Source organism: Lichenostomus cassidix, chromosome 2 (assembly GCF_008360975.1).
Source record: "Lichenostomus cassidix isolate B80296 chromosome 2, HeHo_3.0, whole genome shotgun sequence".
NCBI lineage: Eukaryota > Metazoa > Chordata > Aves > Passeriformes > Meliphagidae > Lichenostomus > Lichenostomus cassidix.
This window is the reverse complement of record NC_139482.1, coordinates 41514538-41532756: the sequence shown is the minus strand read 5'-3', so window position 1 is coordinate 41532756 and position 18219 is coordinate 41514538. Positions and strand designations below refer to the sequence as shown.

The 18219-nt window shown below is 45.6% G+C and overlaps 1 protein-coding gene across 5 annotated transcripts in view; it reads left to right on the top strand.

The window, feature by feature from the left end:
- Positions 1-1198: 1198 nt before the first annotated feature.
- TRIM71 (tripartite motif containing 71) overlaps positions 1199-18219 on the top strand; it is a 62050-nt gene continuing 45029 nt past the window's right edge. The window contains exons 1-2 of one of the 5 annotated variants that reach the window (XM_085051188.1): positions 1199-1339; positions 2174-3764. In XM_085051188.1, coding sequence (XP_084907314.1) covers positions 2889-3764 — 876 coding nt within the window. In that variant the 5' untranslated portion in view covers positions 1199-1339; positions 2174-2888. The other 4 variants (XM_085051190.1, XM_085051191.1, XM_085051189.1 and 1 more) reach the window with 4 other exon arrangements.

Genomic DNA, 18219 nt, shown 5'->3' with positions numbered 1-18219 from the left:
CTTCTTCAGCCATTCCCATTGATTGGTCTTGCATAAGGACGTTAGTGGTCCTGAGTTTCTCAGCTCTCTGAAGGGCTTTTGGCGAGATCCCCACAGCCATGGCTTGAGCTGTGTTTAGTACCTGCCAGCAGAAGACAAAAGACATTTTTAATAGACAATTAAAGTTAGTGTTATTTGTGTGTCTAAGGCTGAAATAGCATTAGTTATTTCTACATCTAAGGACTGAACAAAGGAGAAACATAACGGAATATATTTTAATAATCAGTTTTCCTGTTCTGTGGTGGTTCTGAAAATGTATTATCATTACTGAACAGTAATTTGTTTTGAGTTTCTTTTGCTTATTTACAGATGCTTTCATCCCCAAATCTGTATATTTTCCCATTTTTATCCATTTTCCTGGTTATTTTTAACTATCCAATGCCTAAGCCAGTTCCACGTTTAAAAACTTCTCAGCATTTCCAGTTTCCTTGTTAAGGGTGCAATGCCATGCGTCCTCTCTCGCTGCCACAAGCTCCACTAACCAAGAAGGTGGCCACTCGGTCGTGCTGCAGAGCCGAAACTTTCCACCCACACGTTGCTGGTGGCGGGGCGTTTCATTATCAACAAAATAATTGTTGGGAATTTTATTTAAGTGTGGTCTCGCAGCAGCGCAAACGGCATCCCCGCTAATTTTTGCTAACTTCATTGAAGGAGAGGAAGCGCCTGCCCCTGCCCAGCAGCAAACCCCCCCGGGCTCGCCCGCCCAGGCACGGCACACCCGGCGGCACCCGCAAGAGCGCGGAGAGGAGCCGCTCACCCCTAGACTGGGCGTCAGAAAACAATTGCTCGAGAGACTTAATGTTTAAAGCTTCATTAACGCCTCGATGCTTTCAAAGAACGGCCCCGAAGCCCCGCTCGCATCCCAAACCCAAAAAGGGCGCGAGGGTCTGGCGACCGCCCGAGCCGCGGCCGGGGCGCGTCAGACCCGCGGTGGGAGGGGGCTCCCCGGCGCTGCAACCGGCGGCATTAACAAATGGGGGGTGGGCGGAGGGGGCTGGATGCGGGCGGATGGGGGCAGGTCGGGCCGGAGGAGGGCGAATGTTTCCTGCCCGCCGCCGCCGCCCCCCGGCCGCCCCCCGCAGCCGGGCGGAAGTCAGCCCGCGCCGTCGGGGCTTAAAAGGCTCCCGCACGCCGCGCCGCCCCAGTGCCGGCGGCCGCAGCGGGGCCGGAGCCAGCGCCGCCGCCAGCCCCGCGCCCCCCCACCCCGGGGCCGCCCTCCGCACCCCGCCAGGCGGGGAAGGCGCCCGGCGCGATGGCTCTCCCCGGATCCCACGCCGCCTGGGACGGTGCTGCCGCATCAGTGAGTAATTCCTGCTAATTCACCCCCTGGGGCCGGTGGGCTCCGGCTCGGCAGATCGCGGGGGAGGCGGGCGTTTTGGTTTTCGCTGCTTTCACCCCCCCTCCCCCTCGCCTCTTCTTCAGGTTTTATATTATTTTTGTTTTCTCAATAAAACACCACGCGAAGAGGCGAGATGACAAAGGAAATGTGATCCTAGGCGCTGCAGGGGCTCAGAGCGAGCGAGAACCGGAGAGGAGGAGGAGGAGGGGGCGAGCGTAGCGCTCTCGGATAGCATTGCACAGCGGCTCCAATTTGTGCGAGCGAATATAATACACCCCCCATGAATAATTCAGGGCGGCCGGCGGGGACCTGCCGCTGCTCCTCTGCCCGGCCGCCGCAGCCTCTGCGAGCCGCGCCGAGCCCGCGGCACTGACCGGCCGGCAGCAGCCGCCCGAGCCGCCGGGTACCGCGTGTGGCGGGACTGCTGCGGGCTCGGCGCTGCCCTCCGCGGGAAGCCCCGCGGAAAGGAAGGCGTCCGGTGGGAGAGAGGCGAGAGAGGGGACTGTGCCCTTCTTGGCCGTCCTCGCAGCCCCTTAATTCTTCCCATCTCCTCCTTCTCCTCCGCGTCCCGCCAGCGTGAGTCTCTGCCGGTGGGGTGGGCACCAACGCCGCCCTCCATCCCCACCCCCCAGTCATGCGGTGGTGGAGCAGGCGTCGGCGGGGGAAGACTGGAGCCGGAGAAGTCTGCCTGGCCACTGTGTTTCAGTGCCTCTCTCTCTCCTAGAGCTGCTCTGGATTGCAAAAGTGGAGGGGGGAACTGAAACGAAATTTCCCCTTCCCCCCCGACAAGCACAGGTTTAAAGGAAAAGAGGAAAAAGCCCAACGCCCCAAGAAGAAAGAGCGAAACTTGAGTTAAGCCCCTGCTGCCCCCCACCCGCCCGGCCGAGAGGGACTTGCACTGCCGCCCCGACCCGGTTCTGCGGCCGTGGGAACCGGAGCCGAGCCCCGGCGGACAGAGTTCGGTTCCCGCTGGATGCGGCGGGGATCGGGCGGTCGGCGTCCATGCACTTTCCATTTAGGAAGAAGACAAGTTACCAAACCACGTTGTCAAACTGCTGACCCGAGGGGGAGATGAGAAGACTGTGTGAGGTATTGACCGATCCGGGAATCGATACAATTTGTCTAATGCAACGGGGGATCGGGGGTTAAGTACATGAGAGGGAAGAGAGGATCCATTTGCTGAGGGAGAACGGGACAGCTACACCTTGATACCAAAAATACTCCCCCCTCCCCGCAGCAGCCAGCCCGGCAGCAGCGAGGTACGAGGCGAGGACCCAGCTCCCTGCAGACCGCCGGATCGATGACACCGTATTTGCAAAACCGGCCCATCGATCCCACTTGGCAAAACGACTGATCGATGCCAGCTTGCTCGTAAGCTGCTTGCAGAACTACCTTCTCCCCACGCCTCTGTTTTTCCGCCCACGCTTTTTTTTTTTCTTTTTGTAAATTTTTTTTTTGAGGGAGGAGAGACACGTTTTTGCCCCCCATCGGGGAGTCAGGTCCGTCGCAAATGGCTTCGTTTCCCGAGTCCGACTTCCAAATCTGCCCGCTGTGCAAGGAGATGTGCGGCTCGCCGGCTCCCCTCTCGTCCAACTCCTCCACCTCCTCGTCCTCCTCGCAGACCTCCAGCTCCTCCGGGGGCGGCGGCGGCTCCTCCTGCGGGGGCCCGCCGCGGCGGCTCCACGTCCTGCCCTGCCTGCACGCCTTCTGCCGCCAGTGCCTGGAGGCGCAGCGGCACCCCGGCGCGGGGGACGCGCTCAAGCTGCGCTGCCCCATCTGCGACCAGAAGGTGGTGATCTCGGAGCCCTCGGGCATGGACGCGCTGCCCTCCTCCAACTTCCTCTTCAGCAACCTGCTGGATGTCGTCGTCGTGGCCGCCGCCGCCGACGAGCAGAAGAACGGCCGCGCCGCCGGGGCCGGCCCCGCCGCGGGCTCGGGCTCGGGCGCTGGCGGTAACAACCGGCACCACGGCCGCCCGCCGCCGGGGCCGCCACGCGCCGCCGGCTCCTCGCCCGCCGCCGCCGCCTCGGCCGCGCCCTCCTCGACGTCGTCCTCCTGCTCGGGCGGCGGCGGCGGCTCGGCGGCGCTCCTGCTGCGGCGGCCCCACAGCCGGCAGGGCGAGCCCCGCTGCAGCTCCTGCGACGAGGGCAACGCCGCCAGCTCCCGCTGCCTCGACTGCCAGGAGCACCTGTGCGACAACTGCGTGCGGGCGCACCAGCGCGTCCGCCTCACCAAGGACCACTTCATCGAGCGCTTCGCCGCCGGCCCCGCCGCCGCCGGCCCCGCCGCGCCGCTCGCCCTCAGCCCGCCCTACCCCTCCTCGCCGTACAACATCCTCTCTGTCTTCCCCGACCGGGCCAGCTACTGCCAGCACCACGACGACGAGGTGAGCCCGGTGCTCGGCGCGGGAGGGAGGGAAAGGCGGGATGGAGGGAAGGGGCGGCCGCGCTCCCGCCCCTGGCCGGCGCCAGAGGGCCCCTGCCCGCTCCGCTGGCTCCCGGGGGGCGGCGGGGACCGGCCGCGGCGCTCCCGCCGCCCGCGGAGGCGCTCGGCTCCAGCCGCCCCGCGGGGCGGGGGACAGGGACACGGGCAGGGCCGCCCCGCCAGCGGCCGGCGCGGGGCGCGGGAGCCGCTCGCACACCGGGAGGAGGAGGAGGAGGTGAGCCGGGGGGCCTCCGCGAGGTGAGGGACACGCTGTCCCCGGAGGCGGCCGGCGGAGTCGCGGGCTGCCCGTGTGCGGTTTGCAGCGGGGGCTTTGGGCTGCTGCGGGCGCTGCCCCTCAGAGGGAGCTCGTCGGGCGCGTACCGAGGGCTGGCGGGGCCGTGGAGATGCAAGAGAGAATCGTCTGCTGCCCCCTCCCCCCCAGCCTGCAGAGCACTAAAGCCGAGTTAAACTTGTTTGTGGAGTCTGCTTTGGACGCCCGTGTTCAGCGTGTAACCCACTGGAGAAAGAAAAACGAATAAGTAGGGAAGGATGCTAAATCTGTTAAGAAAAGGACACCTTTTTGACCATTTATTTATAAATAAACGGTAGTGAAAAAGTTAGGAGAGATATTCACGCTTGCATATCCCAGCTACATCTCCTGCTCTTGGTTAAAATTTTATCAGCTTCTGTGGTGGTAAACATCTACTGATGCAAAAACAGGAACTTGCTTTATGTGGTCTTAATTTAAAATGCTTTGGCTGTGCAAGTTTTGGTTCTGGCGAGGCTAATTATTATTTCATAGATCTTAAAAGAGGCGGTGACTTCTTCAAAATGTACTGAATGTGTCTTAAGTTTCATTGGGATCGTTTCTTGCTGTGATAGTTTGAAACTTGATTTTTCGTTTGAAGCTGGAAAATGTCGATCTGCTGACTTTCCCCTTTTGCTCTGGGGGTCAACACAGGAGGATTTTGCTGGAATTTTCCAGTAACGAGTGTTGGAGGTAGTTTCCTCCCATGATGAAATTGGACAGCACAAGAGGCTTCAGGGGAAAACCTGCCTGAGGACAGGGGTAGTGCAAAACTTTCTTGTGGGATGCTTGCTTAACTGATACATTAAGGCATTTAGCCTAGGGAAATGTGGTGATGCCTTTGTCTTCAGTTTTCAGATAGCAACATTAAAGGAGATAGAAAAGGTGTCTATAGCTGTGAAATAATTCTAGAAAAACCTGGCATTTGGTGTTTCTTCAAGTTGCTCGTGCTAGAGGACAGAATGAATGAATTCTGTGGAAAAAGAAAGACCTTAAAATGACATTTGGGGGACATGTAGGGTGCTTGAGGAACAATGGAACTTTTAACAAAAAAAACCCATCAGCCCAGAAACGTTTTGGCAACTGAGCTGTTTACAGCTTTTTGTGGTACCTCAGTATCTTCCTAAGAGTGGGCTTCTTAAAGCACATGTGTGATACTAAATGCTAGACTGAAACGAGGCACGATGTTCTTAAGACTAAAAAAAGCCAACTTTCTGCATTAATTTTGGAGCCTATCTTTGGTCTTGTGGTACAGGCTAGAAAGCTTCTAGTTTTTGTGTTCTCAGTAGGATAAAAGTTCTTTCTGAAGTGTGTAAAATGAAATAATTGAGGGCTTTTGGCCACAGCATAGAGTGTTCAGCTTCTATTGCGACGTATTCTCCATCAGTTAGTAAGAGTAGCTGGGGTAGGGGCTCCAAGGTATTTGGTGAATTTAAAAGCTTAAATTGCAAAGGGAAAAAAAGATATTCTAGCCTTGCTTAAAATGTACAGCTTTTCTAGAGCTAACTTCTGGAAAAGCTTAATATGTTTTATGTAACTAATTTTCCTTCGAACAGTATGCTTTGAAAAGAGTGCACGCCCTTAAGGATTGGGTTTGGGTGTTCCTGTGTCCTGTAGACCTAGAAAATGTCTTAAAACAAGTAAGCATTTTCAAGCCTTTGGCTCCTGTTGAGAAAGGCTTTTATTCTGCAAATTAATGATCTACTACTGTTCTTGATTAGTGTGTTTTGGTGACTCCTTAATGCAGGTGTGCCTGATCAGTATTTGCAAGTATTTATTATTCACTCAAGGGGAATTGTTTAGGAGAGACGGACTGTTGGGAATCGTTTATACTGTAAATTTTTCTCACTTTGGCTAAAAATACGGGTGAGGTGTTCAACTTTTTTCTGAGAAAGAGTGGCTGCAAAACTGTGAGGGTTATTGCTTGTTTAAGAATGCTATTTACAGCCTCATAAAAGGAACGATAATAGAAAGGCAGCCTTCCAGGAGAGTACTTAGTGCATCACTTAAGTACTTTGTTTGGCTAATAGTGTAAAAACAAACCTAAGTTGCAAGACAGGAATGGTGGCCTGAAAACTTAATATTAGTAGCTAGAAACTCTGCTCAATATGTGAGAAGAGCTACTTAGCAGGATGTTCCCTCAGATTAATTCATGCCGGTAAGATTTGGGTATAGTCAGATCTCATCTGTAAACTGCTGGTAGAGTAGTTCTCTTGCATGCAGAGATCCCCTTCCCCAGGATATATCCTCCTCATCCTCTTTGAGATGAGTTATAAAGAGTTTGACCCCATTCCCGAGGGTTTTCGGCACAAAAATTGCTGGCTCCTTTATTTTGTGCCTCCTTTCGTAGAACACAATACTCCTGTCCTAATATCGCTACTGATTTGTTACCTTTGGTCCTGTTCCACTCTGGTCTTTCCACACCTCCTTTTGGGAATCGCTGTCCATTCCTTATAATTTTTCTTCATTCCACCTCCATTTTGAGACTCCCTCGAGTGAGAAGGGAAGTAGCACCGTGGGTGGTTACTTACTGGGTGTTCCAAGTCTCAAAACAAGACTACACATACATGTTTGCCAGACAAGATTAGTGTAGTTGCTCATCCTTTTAATGCAAATAAATGCAGATTTTGGCTCTCAACTGAGATGTCTGGAGTAGTTTTTTTTGGTCAAGTTGGTTCTGGTCTCAGTTGAGCTGTTGTCTCCTGTTGTGCTATGAGTATGTAACAGTCTCTGAAATAGAGAATCTTGACTGTTACAGTAGTGGCAAACAGAGAGTGGAATCCCGAACACTGCTTTCAGGATGGCAGTGCCTGCAGATACTACAGGCATGAGAGTGATGCATGAGAGAAAATGAATAAAACTGTTGTGGGGTGGGGGGGAAATAGAAGCCAATTCTTTGTCATAGAGCTGCAGTTGGAACCCAGTCTGGTGGTTTGCCACTTGGAACATCACCCTCTGAGGTCAAATGCTATCATGGCAGCAGAGGAAATGCTTAATCTCAGGTGTTTCAAAGCATTCTATAGAGGTAACCAGGTTGCAACCCTGATAATTTTCTTTTGTCTGGCGATGTTTGTGTGGACAGTACTATTAATGATACAGTAGCAATTGGCTGTTATTATAAAAACTAAAAGAGGACTTGAAAGATATCTCACTTTGGTCTTACCCGTAATTAATCAAATATTATACCTGATATGTCAGTGTGTGCGTGATTGTTTCATTTGTGACTGAAAGAGCACCTCTGTCTTTCTTTTCTTGCAAGTATTAATAGGCTGCAAACTAAACCATGATCTTAAAAAAATGTTGGACCAACTGTAGGACTCTTGTATTGGTAAACTATCTGGATTCAACTGAGTTTGCAGAAAGTGGAAGATGCCACAAGTTGCATGTTAAATAATTGGAGTTTTGTTTATGCCAGAGCTCAGCTGCTGCATGCTTTAATATAATTTCATGATTAACGATGGTGGATGGTCAAAACACTTCAATGGCAGACTTCTGACACTTCTAGGGAAAGTGTGGAGTTGCCAAATTCAGTCAGCTTAATGGTGTTTGACCCTCGTGGTTCTCATATTGCTCTACATGTTCCATTTTAGAAGTGGTTTGTGGACTACCAAGACATACAAGGCAACCCTGTAGCACCACAGCTCTTTCCATTGCAAGAAAGACCTTAAAAATCCTTCCTCCCCTTGCTCTTAGCCACACTGTTCCTTCCTTTTCCTTGCATCAGTTCTGTCTTTGGTCAAGTTCTTAATTGATCAGATTAATTTGCAGACTCCTAAGGTTTTTTGCCATATCAGTGAGTTGCAATGGTTCATGGGGCTATTGGAGCATGTGGACAAGACTTGCTAAAGTTAGATTGCTGTATCGAAATCTGGGGTTGTATATAGTCCTGGATTTCTTCTCTTTTTAGATTACAAATAAAATGCATTCCTTCTTATTGTCTTACAGACTGTAAAAGATACATTTTTGGAAGGATTGTGCATGTGTAGGGGAAAGCATTCAAATGCATAGCTGTCAGCTGAACTGAAAGCTACTTGTCTGGTACCTTGGCTAAATTTAGTGATTGAATTTATGTCTAAGCTGCTCTAATGTAGGGTAAAGCTGTTGTTTCACAATAAGGGAGCAAGCTGTCTTAACATCTCATGGCTACTCAGAGAATAGGGGATCTCACTTCCTCCTCTGTTCTCACCAGGCTTGGCTGTGTGCACTCAGGAGACACTTCTGTGAGCCAATTTAACTCACTTAACATGACAGAAAACTTTTTCCCCTTCTTCTAGCATTGGTATAAATTTATTTTAATTGCAAGCTGAACTGGTATGAGGGGAAGGGAGGAATGGAGTGGTTAGACAGGAATGGTAGGTTAAACGTGGTTGCTTTTATGTAATGGTTTACCATACTGCCAAATGCTGAGTTTTGCTCCGTGGCGCTTCCAGTGCTATCCACACACATCTCGCCCAAGCAGTTGGCTGATGCAGAGGGAGTATGCCCATGTTCCCAGTTCCAGTTCTGCATCTCTTGCTCAAGGATTATTTATATGAAACTGCAGTGTGATGCAGGGTCTTGCTGTTCCTTCTTCTAATGATGAAGGTTTTGCCACCTAACAAAATTATTTAGAATTTTAGGGGTGCATCCTGAGGCAGTGGTCTTAAAATGCAATACTTTTTGTTGCTGGTGTTGTGACTGCTAGAGCTTCAACTTAAGAAGAAAATGTGCACATGAGCTAGAGAAATTCATACTTGCAGTGTGTGTAAGAAACTGCATATACTTTGTACTCATGCAGCCTTCATTTATCATACTTACTGGGTCTTTTCTGATATCAAATGCACATACAGGTACCCATCTGAAGACAGTGCTTCTGATTAAGTTGCTGACAGGTGTGTTTTCTTATTTATTTTTTCCTGATGAAGAAAGCAGGGATAGTGAGTTATTTTGTTCATATGTGATTTATGGAATGTGGATAAGGGGTTGGAATAATCTCTAATTTCACAATATGTTTTAACTTACAAATACTGTTCAGCTATCGGGTGCTAAACCTCTTGGATTACTCTGCCTTACGTTCCCTTTAGATGCCTCTTCCCCATCACATTTTTAGTTCCTAGCTCTTCCTTGCATGCAGAAGTCTTTTTATTTAACTCCTCTTTAGTAAGAGAATGAAAACTTTGGGTTTTAAACAGCTTTAATACCATACTGGACAGAATCCAAACCCCTCCTGCTTTGCTGTGACTGGTGTTGAAATCCACTCTACATTTTAGGGTAAATACAGCAAAGTTGTCAGGTTTTTCTTCTGGTGATAATATGATATTCTTACACTACTGGCTTAATTGAACATGACTTCAGACAGTTTCCAGTGAGTAAAAACTGGAAGAAGCAGAAATGCATTGGATGTTCAGGCAACTTCCATGGAGTTTCTTTACTTAGAGCATGTCTTTGAAAAACCAAGAGAATTGCTGTATGTGATGAATTAATGCTTGCAGGCTGGAGCATAGACCTCTGAGGTTATGGTGACTTTTCTTAAGAACATACAACTGGAGATGTGTGTACAATAAATAGGCATGAAACTACTCTACTGTACAACCATAATTTTTTTTAAACCGCTGTTTTGTTAAAACTGATGTCTTGAAGTGCATCTCATAAATGGGAAAAGGGTCTAGCTGAATTTCTGCTTCAATGTTGTGATGAAGTCTTGCATCATGCGTAGCAGTTTCTCCTTTCAGCTAAATCTTCAGAGCATGTAAACATGCTTGCTAGACCATGCTTCCTTAAAGGAAAACTAATTAGTTCCTCTGTTTTAATGTTGAGGAGGTATCATTCCTCTTTCAATACTGTCTTGACCCTGTCTCTTCCTAGTTTTCCTCCCATACTCCCTTCCTTCCTGCAAAGTTGTTGGTGTCTTTCCATCAGACAAAGAATCACGATGTGTTGAGAGCACAGATCTTAAGCTTCATGAACAATGCACTGAATGCAAGACTAATGTTACCACAGATAAGATTTCACAGAAGGGGTTTATTGTCTTCAGCTGTAATCCATTTTCAGTAGAGCAGTTACAAATATAATCTTGGATCATAATTATGTAGTACATAATTTTTACTAGTGCTTTAAACCTATCATTGGAAATCTTAATCAAAGTGTAGAAATACTGGTTTGGAATGGGACTGGCTATTGCTTGGCAATCCAAGTATTGGTTAATGTAATGAATGGATGTCCCTGATCCTAAAATATATTAGGCATTCTGAGTTTGTTTCAGCTGTTCTCCTCATGGGCTCAGCTGCAGCTCCTTCCATGGGTTGTTTTCTCATTTCCCTGCCTGTGCTTGAAGAAGGGATCTGTGGGTGGGAGGGGTTTGGTCCTACTGACAAATTAGGCTCGTGCACCCAAATCAAGTCTCAGAAATTGAATGAAAACCTGTTGGGGAATTGGAGCAATACTATCTGCCAACTTCTACCTTGAGTACAAAAACTCCTTTACTATGCAGTGTCACCTGGGACATTATTTTTTTCTCTTTGCCCTCCTATCTTAAAGAAGAGACATTGTATGGGGCTGAGACAGTAGTGCTTCTTTTCAAATGTTCTTTTGGCTCTAAGCTACTTGTTCCTTCCTCTGCTATCAATTCTCAACAAAATAAATTCTTTTCAGTTATAGAGTCCATAGCTGCTAATCTTTTTTAGCAACGAAAAATGTTGGCCAGCTTTGAATGCTCTAGCTGTATAGCATAGTATGAAAAGGAATAAAACCCAGTACCCATGGATGAGGCTCATGAATATATGTTCTGTGTTGTTCAGGCATCTTGGATATGTACGCAGTACTGAAACAATAATGAATTCATAGTTACATGTTCAGCTCTAAGAAATAAGAGCTCCATTCCTGTTATTTCACTTGAGTGTGTAACATGCATTTCTAAAACCCCAGATGGTGAACTTGTTGGATAGGATGATGACTAGTTAGCAGTTTTCCTTCATAATGTGCTTGAAATAGTTTTGAAGTGACTAAGACTTGAACTGGAAGCTTCAGATGCTTATTGTTTTCTGTTTCTGCATGCTTTGTGCTGTATGCCTCTGCACTGGTGCTGACTTGGAGAGAATGGCTTACTTCCAGAAGCAGGGAGGTGACTTGAGGCAAGCTCCAAACTTGTTGGGCTGGCAATGGGTGCGAGTCACTTTTCAGAGTGGTATACTTTAAATTCTGGGGACTGTGAGGTATGCTTTGAATGCTACAGAGAAAATTATTTCTACTGAAGAAACAAATTTGAAACGTCTCTAACTCATTTCTGAAGTAGACAAATTAATCCAAAGGCTACTGCTGTCACCTCAGCAGCTGTTTTATTCCTGTTTGTTACTATAGTATAATCTCTCCTAAGATCACACAAGCAATCGCTGCTCTCATACCCCTGCTTTCCAGGGAAGTGAGAATAGCAAATGCTTGCCCTTGAAGCCCAGTGTTGTGGGGGGAGAAGAGTTCTTTAATAAGCTAAAGGTAATAGCTAAACTTGTGTTGCATCACTTTCCCTCCAATGTTGATTGGTCTCCATGCATAACCAAAATATTTAAAGGTATTCTGTCAAGTTTGCTAGACCTTATTTTTTTCTGTTGTTTGCTTGTATTACATGCCCACCGCATGCCTTTTGTGGATAGCCAATGTTATAAACTACCATCTACTGTAAATATTTCCTTTTGCTAGGTAAGGTATTCTGAATGTGCAGAACTACCAAATGCTGTGCTTGGCTGGCTTAAAAGGCTGGCAGGGACCTGAAATTCAGCAATCAAAACTTCAGTGGGATTCTCAGATGATAGTGTGGGAACTTGTTGCTGTATCTTCCTCATGTCCCATGTTGTCTTGGGCTTTGTGGATTCTGTTTGTGTGTCTAGGTATTTGCTGTCCAGAGTGGCTGGCATATGCTAAAAACCTAATTTTATACAGCCTTTTGTTCAGCTGCTGTTGGTTAACAAAAGGCAAACTATTATTTAGGGTAAAATGTCAGCTATCAACCTTCAAATCCTCTCCTTTTCCCTCCCCCTTCACCTCAGTGGTTCTTTTTACTCAGCTGTTCACACTGTCAGACAGTGAAGTGTACAAAATAAAAACCCTTAGCCTTAAATATAGTGTGCAAGCAAAGCTTGAAATCTGTCTGCATTATGGATGCCCTTAAGCTTTGTAATCCAAGCGAGGGCTGCATCAGGGCTGGAGAAATGCTGCTGTCTTGTCTGGGTTGGTAGTGTGCTCTGTGACTCACCAGTCAGTACTGCTTGCCTGACGAGGTTACAATTGCTTATCTTCTATAATCTCGAATAATGCCATGTCAGGTGGTGGAGGCTGCAAGAGTGAACAATCGGGTAGCTCCTGGGTCTTGCTGCTGCTGTCTTGCTGTGCTTTGGAAGGCTACTATATAGTTCCAGGATGTTTTAGTAAGTGCCTGGATGTGTGAGGTCGAGTGGGTCTGTTTGAGGAAGAACTTTCTTACAGAATGGAAAGGAGAAGGAGCATCACACCTCCCAGCCTTCTTTTTTTCCCTTTAAAAGCAATGCTGGTAAAGGGTTAAATTCCAGCCCCCTGCAGCACACCCCGCCCCCACCGCTATATATGGTGTGCCCAAAGGCACTGGAGATTTAATACATTGAAGTTGGAGCGTGAAGGGGGTCTGCAGCCTGCTAGACAAAGTCACTCAAATTTCAAGAATACTTAATCCATACAAGGATGTTACTTGAGAAAGGCATGGCTTCTCTGTTAAGAAACCGGTTGCCAAATGAGCCGGCTGAGTGTCCTAAACACAGCTTTTGTGGCTAGATGAGCAAATTGGAAAGCAGATTTTTCTTTAATTGATGACTGATTGATCAGCAAGCCAGCTAAAGTTGTTGTGAGAACCAAACAGTCTCCCTTCAGAGAAGTGGTTATTTGTAGAGGAAAATGAAAATAGTTGTTTCTCCCACTGAAGTGCTTGCAAGTCGTGGACACTATTGTGCAGATAATGATACAAGAGAATTTGGCTGAACTGACTGAACATTAGACTGAAATAGTGGCAAATAATTTTCCGTCTAGTTACTAGTTACAGTAGAAGCAGCTACAGTGTTGCAGTGGTGTCCCAACAGGATGTATATTGTGTCAATTTCTGTTAAAGGCTTTTAAATGGATGGGCAAATATTTTTGGGAAAAAAGGAGGGGAGGGACAGATTATGAAAAAAAAGGACAGTGTTATTATAATAAAAAAATTGGTACTGGAAGGATCAGGCAGTGGTCTGGAGTGGTTCTATCATGAAAGAAATAACAATCTAGAAACAATAACAAAACATTAGGGAATTGGAAAGGATGAAGTACAAAAGAATTCCTAGAACACTGAGGTCCCAGTCTCTCTAGTGCTGTTCTTGTATGTACTAAAGTGGTAATGGGCGTAAGATTTAATACTCCTTGCTTCTTCCCCTCTTTCAGGTAATACAGTAGTCACTGAGGGGGTGGATGTAATAATCCCTGCCTCCCCCAATATCATGAGAGCATTGATAAGATTAGAATTAAGAATTGGATTAGAGTTATAAATGGTGGCTGTTGACAGTGTCCCAAAAGGTAGCAACATGTCCAGCATGTGAAGGTGCTGTCTGCTTTCTCCATCCTAGACAACATGTATTTTAATTGACAGTATTTCATGGTAGCTCTTGCTCTCTTCTAGCATTACTTATTTTTTCAAGGGCTCTGAGCCTCTTGCTAGATAACTCATGTATGGCCCTTGAGCCATGCTGCAGTGACAGGAAGCTCCCTTACTTGAATTACCCTGTGTGGTGCATGGTGGGTTGGTTCATAGGGAGGTCCCTAGCAGACAGTCTCTGCAGGCTGGGCTGGGAAGAAGCAAGGCTGAAGGGTCTTGAGCTGACTTTTCCTGCACAGCTGGCAATTTGCTGGAGGACTGTGAACTCAAAACCTCCAGCCACTGCTGAGAGGTGCTTTTTCCATTTGTGTGCACTTCCCAATGCATACAAATTGGATAAACTTCATAACTTTTAGAGAATTGTGACTTGTCAAAATAAACATGACTTTATCTTCATGTTATGGCCTTTCTGGCAAAGGTGGTGCTATTGCATCTTTGCATCTTGTCAAAAGTAGTGCAATACATACCTCTGAATCTGAACTGTTCCACAGTAGCAGCTGTGTCAAGTCAGCTTAACTTCTGTCTCTTACCAAAAACAAGTGGAAAACTTCTAAGGCAATGTTCCCCTGAACCTGAAGGGATACATGTGGGCCCCTCATTCCAGGTGGCTTATTCTTCAAATAATATTTCCATGGAGCAGTTGTATGCCTGGATTGCCTATGTTGTTAGGTATTGTTATGTGGTTAGTGCATATCGGTACGTTGTTGTTACAATTGAAAATTCTTTATGATTTAGGAAGCTAGATCTTCCGAAGAACTACTCGAGAGATTTTGCTGGAAGTTCTGAAGCACTGCAGTTATAATTAATACAATGTGTACATTTCACTTTCCCTTGGCTTGGATATAGGTAAGGTCAGCGTGTCTTTGCGAGGACTGGAGTAGTTGGATTCTGTGGCTGGCCACTTGAGCTTCTAGTGGCATACTCGGGCTTGGCTTAGATCCAGAGGCTCTTCTTTCACTGGAACGCTTCCTTGTCAGTCCTTTCGTTACTTTTCCTATGCCTCTGAGCCAGTGAAGGAAGTTCAAGTAGTACATGATTACTGATAGTCTTTACTAGTGCTCCCATCTTGGTCTCTTGGCAACCATGCCAAAAAACCTTGTACACTGAGAGAACAACTAGGAGAACCGTAATTTAAAAGTGCAGGTGTTAACATGGGCTTACTTTAACAAATGGCAACAAAAAAAAATTTGAGCCATTTTTTGAATTAATAGTTTCATTTTCATATCTCAGTCCTTAGATGCAAGCAATTAACTTATATTTTTCTTCAGAGAGTGCCATAATTTTTATAGTTGTAGAAGTAATTTAAAGTATTAAACTAATTATAGCTTTATTTAAATTGGTTTCCAGCTCGCTTGTCTAGCTGCAGAAACTTTGTGTGGAGCAGTTACTCAGCTGCCTCATTGGCAACCAGTTTCTTAGAATGAAGTCATGCCTTTCAATTAACATCCTTGTAAATACAATTCACAGCATTCTGTATATGATATCACTTCTGACAGCTGTTTTTAATGCCAGCTTATGCCATTCAGCGGAGAACATGGGCTGCTAAGGAGCTTGAGCTGATAAAACTAGTCAGTGGTGTGGACTGAAGATGTATTGAAGGTCCTTTTCTCTTGTCCAAACCTGTTCATCTCATTTCGTTTCCCAGCTTTGCCTTAAACTTTGAGAGCAAGTTGAATAGCATGGATGCATTGAATGAATTTTTGGTGAAAGCCATAGTTGTGCATTTCATTATAATGCATTTTTCTGTCAAAGCATCTCACTTTTAAATTGTCGTGGGTTTTGGTAGTGCAAGTCACTGTGTAAACATGGAACAAGTGTTCATTCCTCTCAGCTCTTCAGTAATATGCTTTTTTTTTTTTTTGCTATTCATTTGTCTTCATTATATATTGTCAAGTGTATATATGTAAACATCATTTTTATATAGTATTTATGAAGGTTTGGCTAGCATAGTAAGACCAACTTATTTTCTCCTAAATGAAAGATGAATCTTGACAGTTAATCAATCTAGGAATAATGTATTGAACCAGTACCCTGTCAGAACTGCTGTTTTGTCTTCACCAGTGTTCAATACAGCTGTTTCAGAAAAAAAAAATAGGAAAGCTGTTTAGTATGTATTTTAGAGTGGCTGGTCTACAGGGTGTCCTTCCACTTTAATTTTAACATGATCATGGGGAAGCCTTGAAGGCGTCCTGTCTTACATTATATTAATATTAGTTTTCTACCATAAGCGACAGAAAAAATCATGGTCTCAACTGAAAGTACCATACAACATGTGAAATTCAATATCATCTTGTCTACAGGAGAACACAGTATTTTCATCAATGTGTTTATTGTTTGAATTTTAAATTCACTTTAACACCAATCCAGGGAGGAAACATAAAAGGAAACACTTTTCACAAGCTAGAGGATAGACTGGATAGAGGAAGTGTTGCACATCAAAACAAAGATCAAAATTAAAAAATAGAATGCTGATACCTCCCAGCTGAGATCCCCGTGTGCTATCCAAATGTGCTATCAGCAAGTGAGAGACTCACTGACGTGGAATGCTGTCTTGGAAATCTTGTTTGTTTTATTCAGGTATTTCTCAGCATATGAGAACACAGTGTCAACCTTATTGCAGAATTCAGGTATATTTGTATATGGCTTACCTTGGGATGGAAATCAGACAAGCTACTCAGGATAAGGAGTATATCCTCATTATAACTCTATCCTAATTGTCAGTTATTCGCAGTTTATTCCTCCCTTTGAGAAAAATTATCTCATTGTATGTTGTGACATATTATTTTACTCCAAAGCTTTCTGGTATAAATTTTTTGTAAGGTGTGTGTAAAGAAATAGTTGACACGTGCGTTAGTGGATGGATTCTGATTTTGGATACAGATGGGCAATTTTCCATTTGGCTCCTGTGGCAGAGATGCTTTGACAGGCAGCTATGTAGTCCCTTGCTGGAGGAGGGGGCTAATAAGGGGAAATAATCCAAGGTGAACTGACATGGCTCTAAATCTACTGACTTGTTTTGGATGCACATATTCTAATAAAGTAGCACAAGTTTTTTGAGCAGCATGATGTGAAATGATATAAAATACTATACTTATTAATCCAAGAAAGGGAACTCCTCTTCAGAAACCCCTGTCTAAACCAGGAAAATTGCTGCTAGTCATTCACTAGGAACAAATGGCTGTTGCTGGAAGTTACTTTCCTAGATCAGTAAGAGTCAGAATATCGTGGTGTGTGGGTTGTTTTTCCCCATTTCATGTATCTGTTTTTCTCCAAGCAGGGGAGACATTCCTGCCAAATATGTATGCCATGGCTCTCTTTCTGCTACAACTAGGTGGAAATGCTTTCAGAATGAAAGATCTTTGTAAATCAAAGTTTAAACAAACAAAAAGAAACAAAACCAGCCAAAACAAATTCTCAAAACAGCTAGCTCTCATGTGGTCAAAGAAGCCACTTCTTGGAGTTAGCTGACTTGTTTCATGTTTGATCCCATATGGAGTTACGGAGGGAAACCATTCCTCGAGTGCTTTTGTTAAATAAAGCTGTTGCCATGAATTAAGCAACACTGCCCTGGAATGTTTCTGATCATGGTCTTGCAGAGCTTGTGACCTTTGCACTGAACATGTGAACTGAAACTTCATCTTCCAGTGTTCAATAACCATGTTAAAAATTCAGAGGTGAGGCAGTCTTGGGATTTCCTTAGGCTAGCTTAAATGCCAAGTGAAATTTAAGCACCGATTTATACAGTTGCTCTTCCCCCTTTTTTTTAATTGTGGTAAGGCTAAGCTACAATTTATATTGTAAAGCTGACAATTCTTTATCAATTAAAAAGCCCTCCATGATTACATAGTGCCTTACAATGCTTTCATTCACTGGACCCTGCTAAAGCACTAAACTATTGCCACCTTTTTGTCTAGATGCATTCAATTACTCTTATTTAAATGTTTGTAGTAGTATACTACTACTGCTTCTTAAGGCAATTGCTTTGACCAGCCGCTGGTTGTAATGCCCGAAGAGGATATTCAGTTTAAACTGGGCTGAAAGCGGGAGAAAAGCAGTTTAAAAACTGTGCCTCTTGCAGTCCATCACTTCGATGCAACTGGACTTCCTCCCCAAACAGAATGCCATAAACAATTAGTCTTTTTCCTGTTTATGAGATAGAAACACTGCCACCTCTTGGTTACTCACTGTCCTGGCCTTTCTGAATAATCTTGTTTCTTGTGATGTTTCCTAGTGCAGTGTTTCTGAATAATTAGGTGGTGGTGTAGTGAAAGCTTTAATATAACATATTGTAGACTTGAGATTTTGTTTAGTGATCCCAATAATTGTGGCTTCTACCCTAGAACAAAAGAAAGATGGAGTATTACTTGGTCAAGTGACTTTCAACTCTGACCCATTGCAGTATACACCCCTTAAAAATATACTTGGTTAAGATGGACTTCTGCCCTCACTAGATTAGCTGACAACACAGTTTGGCAACAGTGCTGG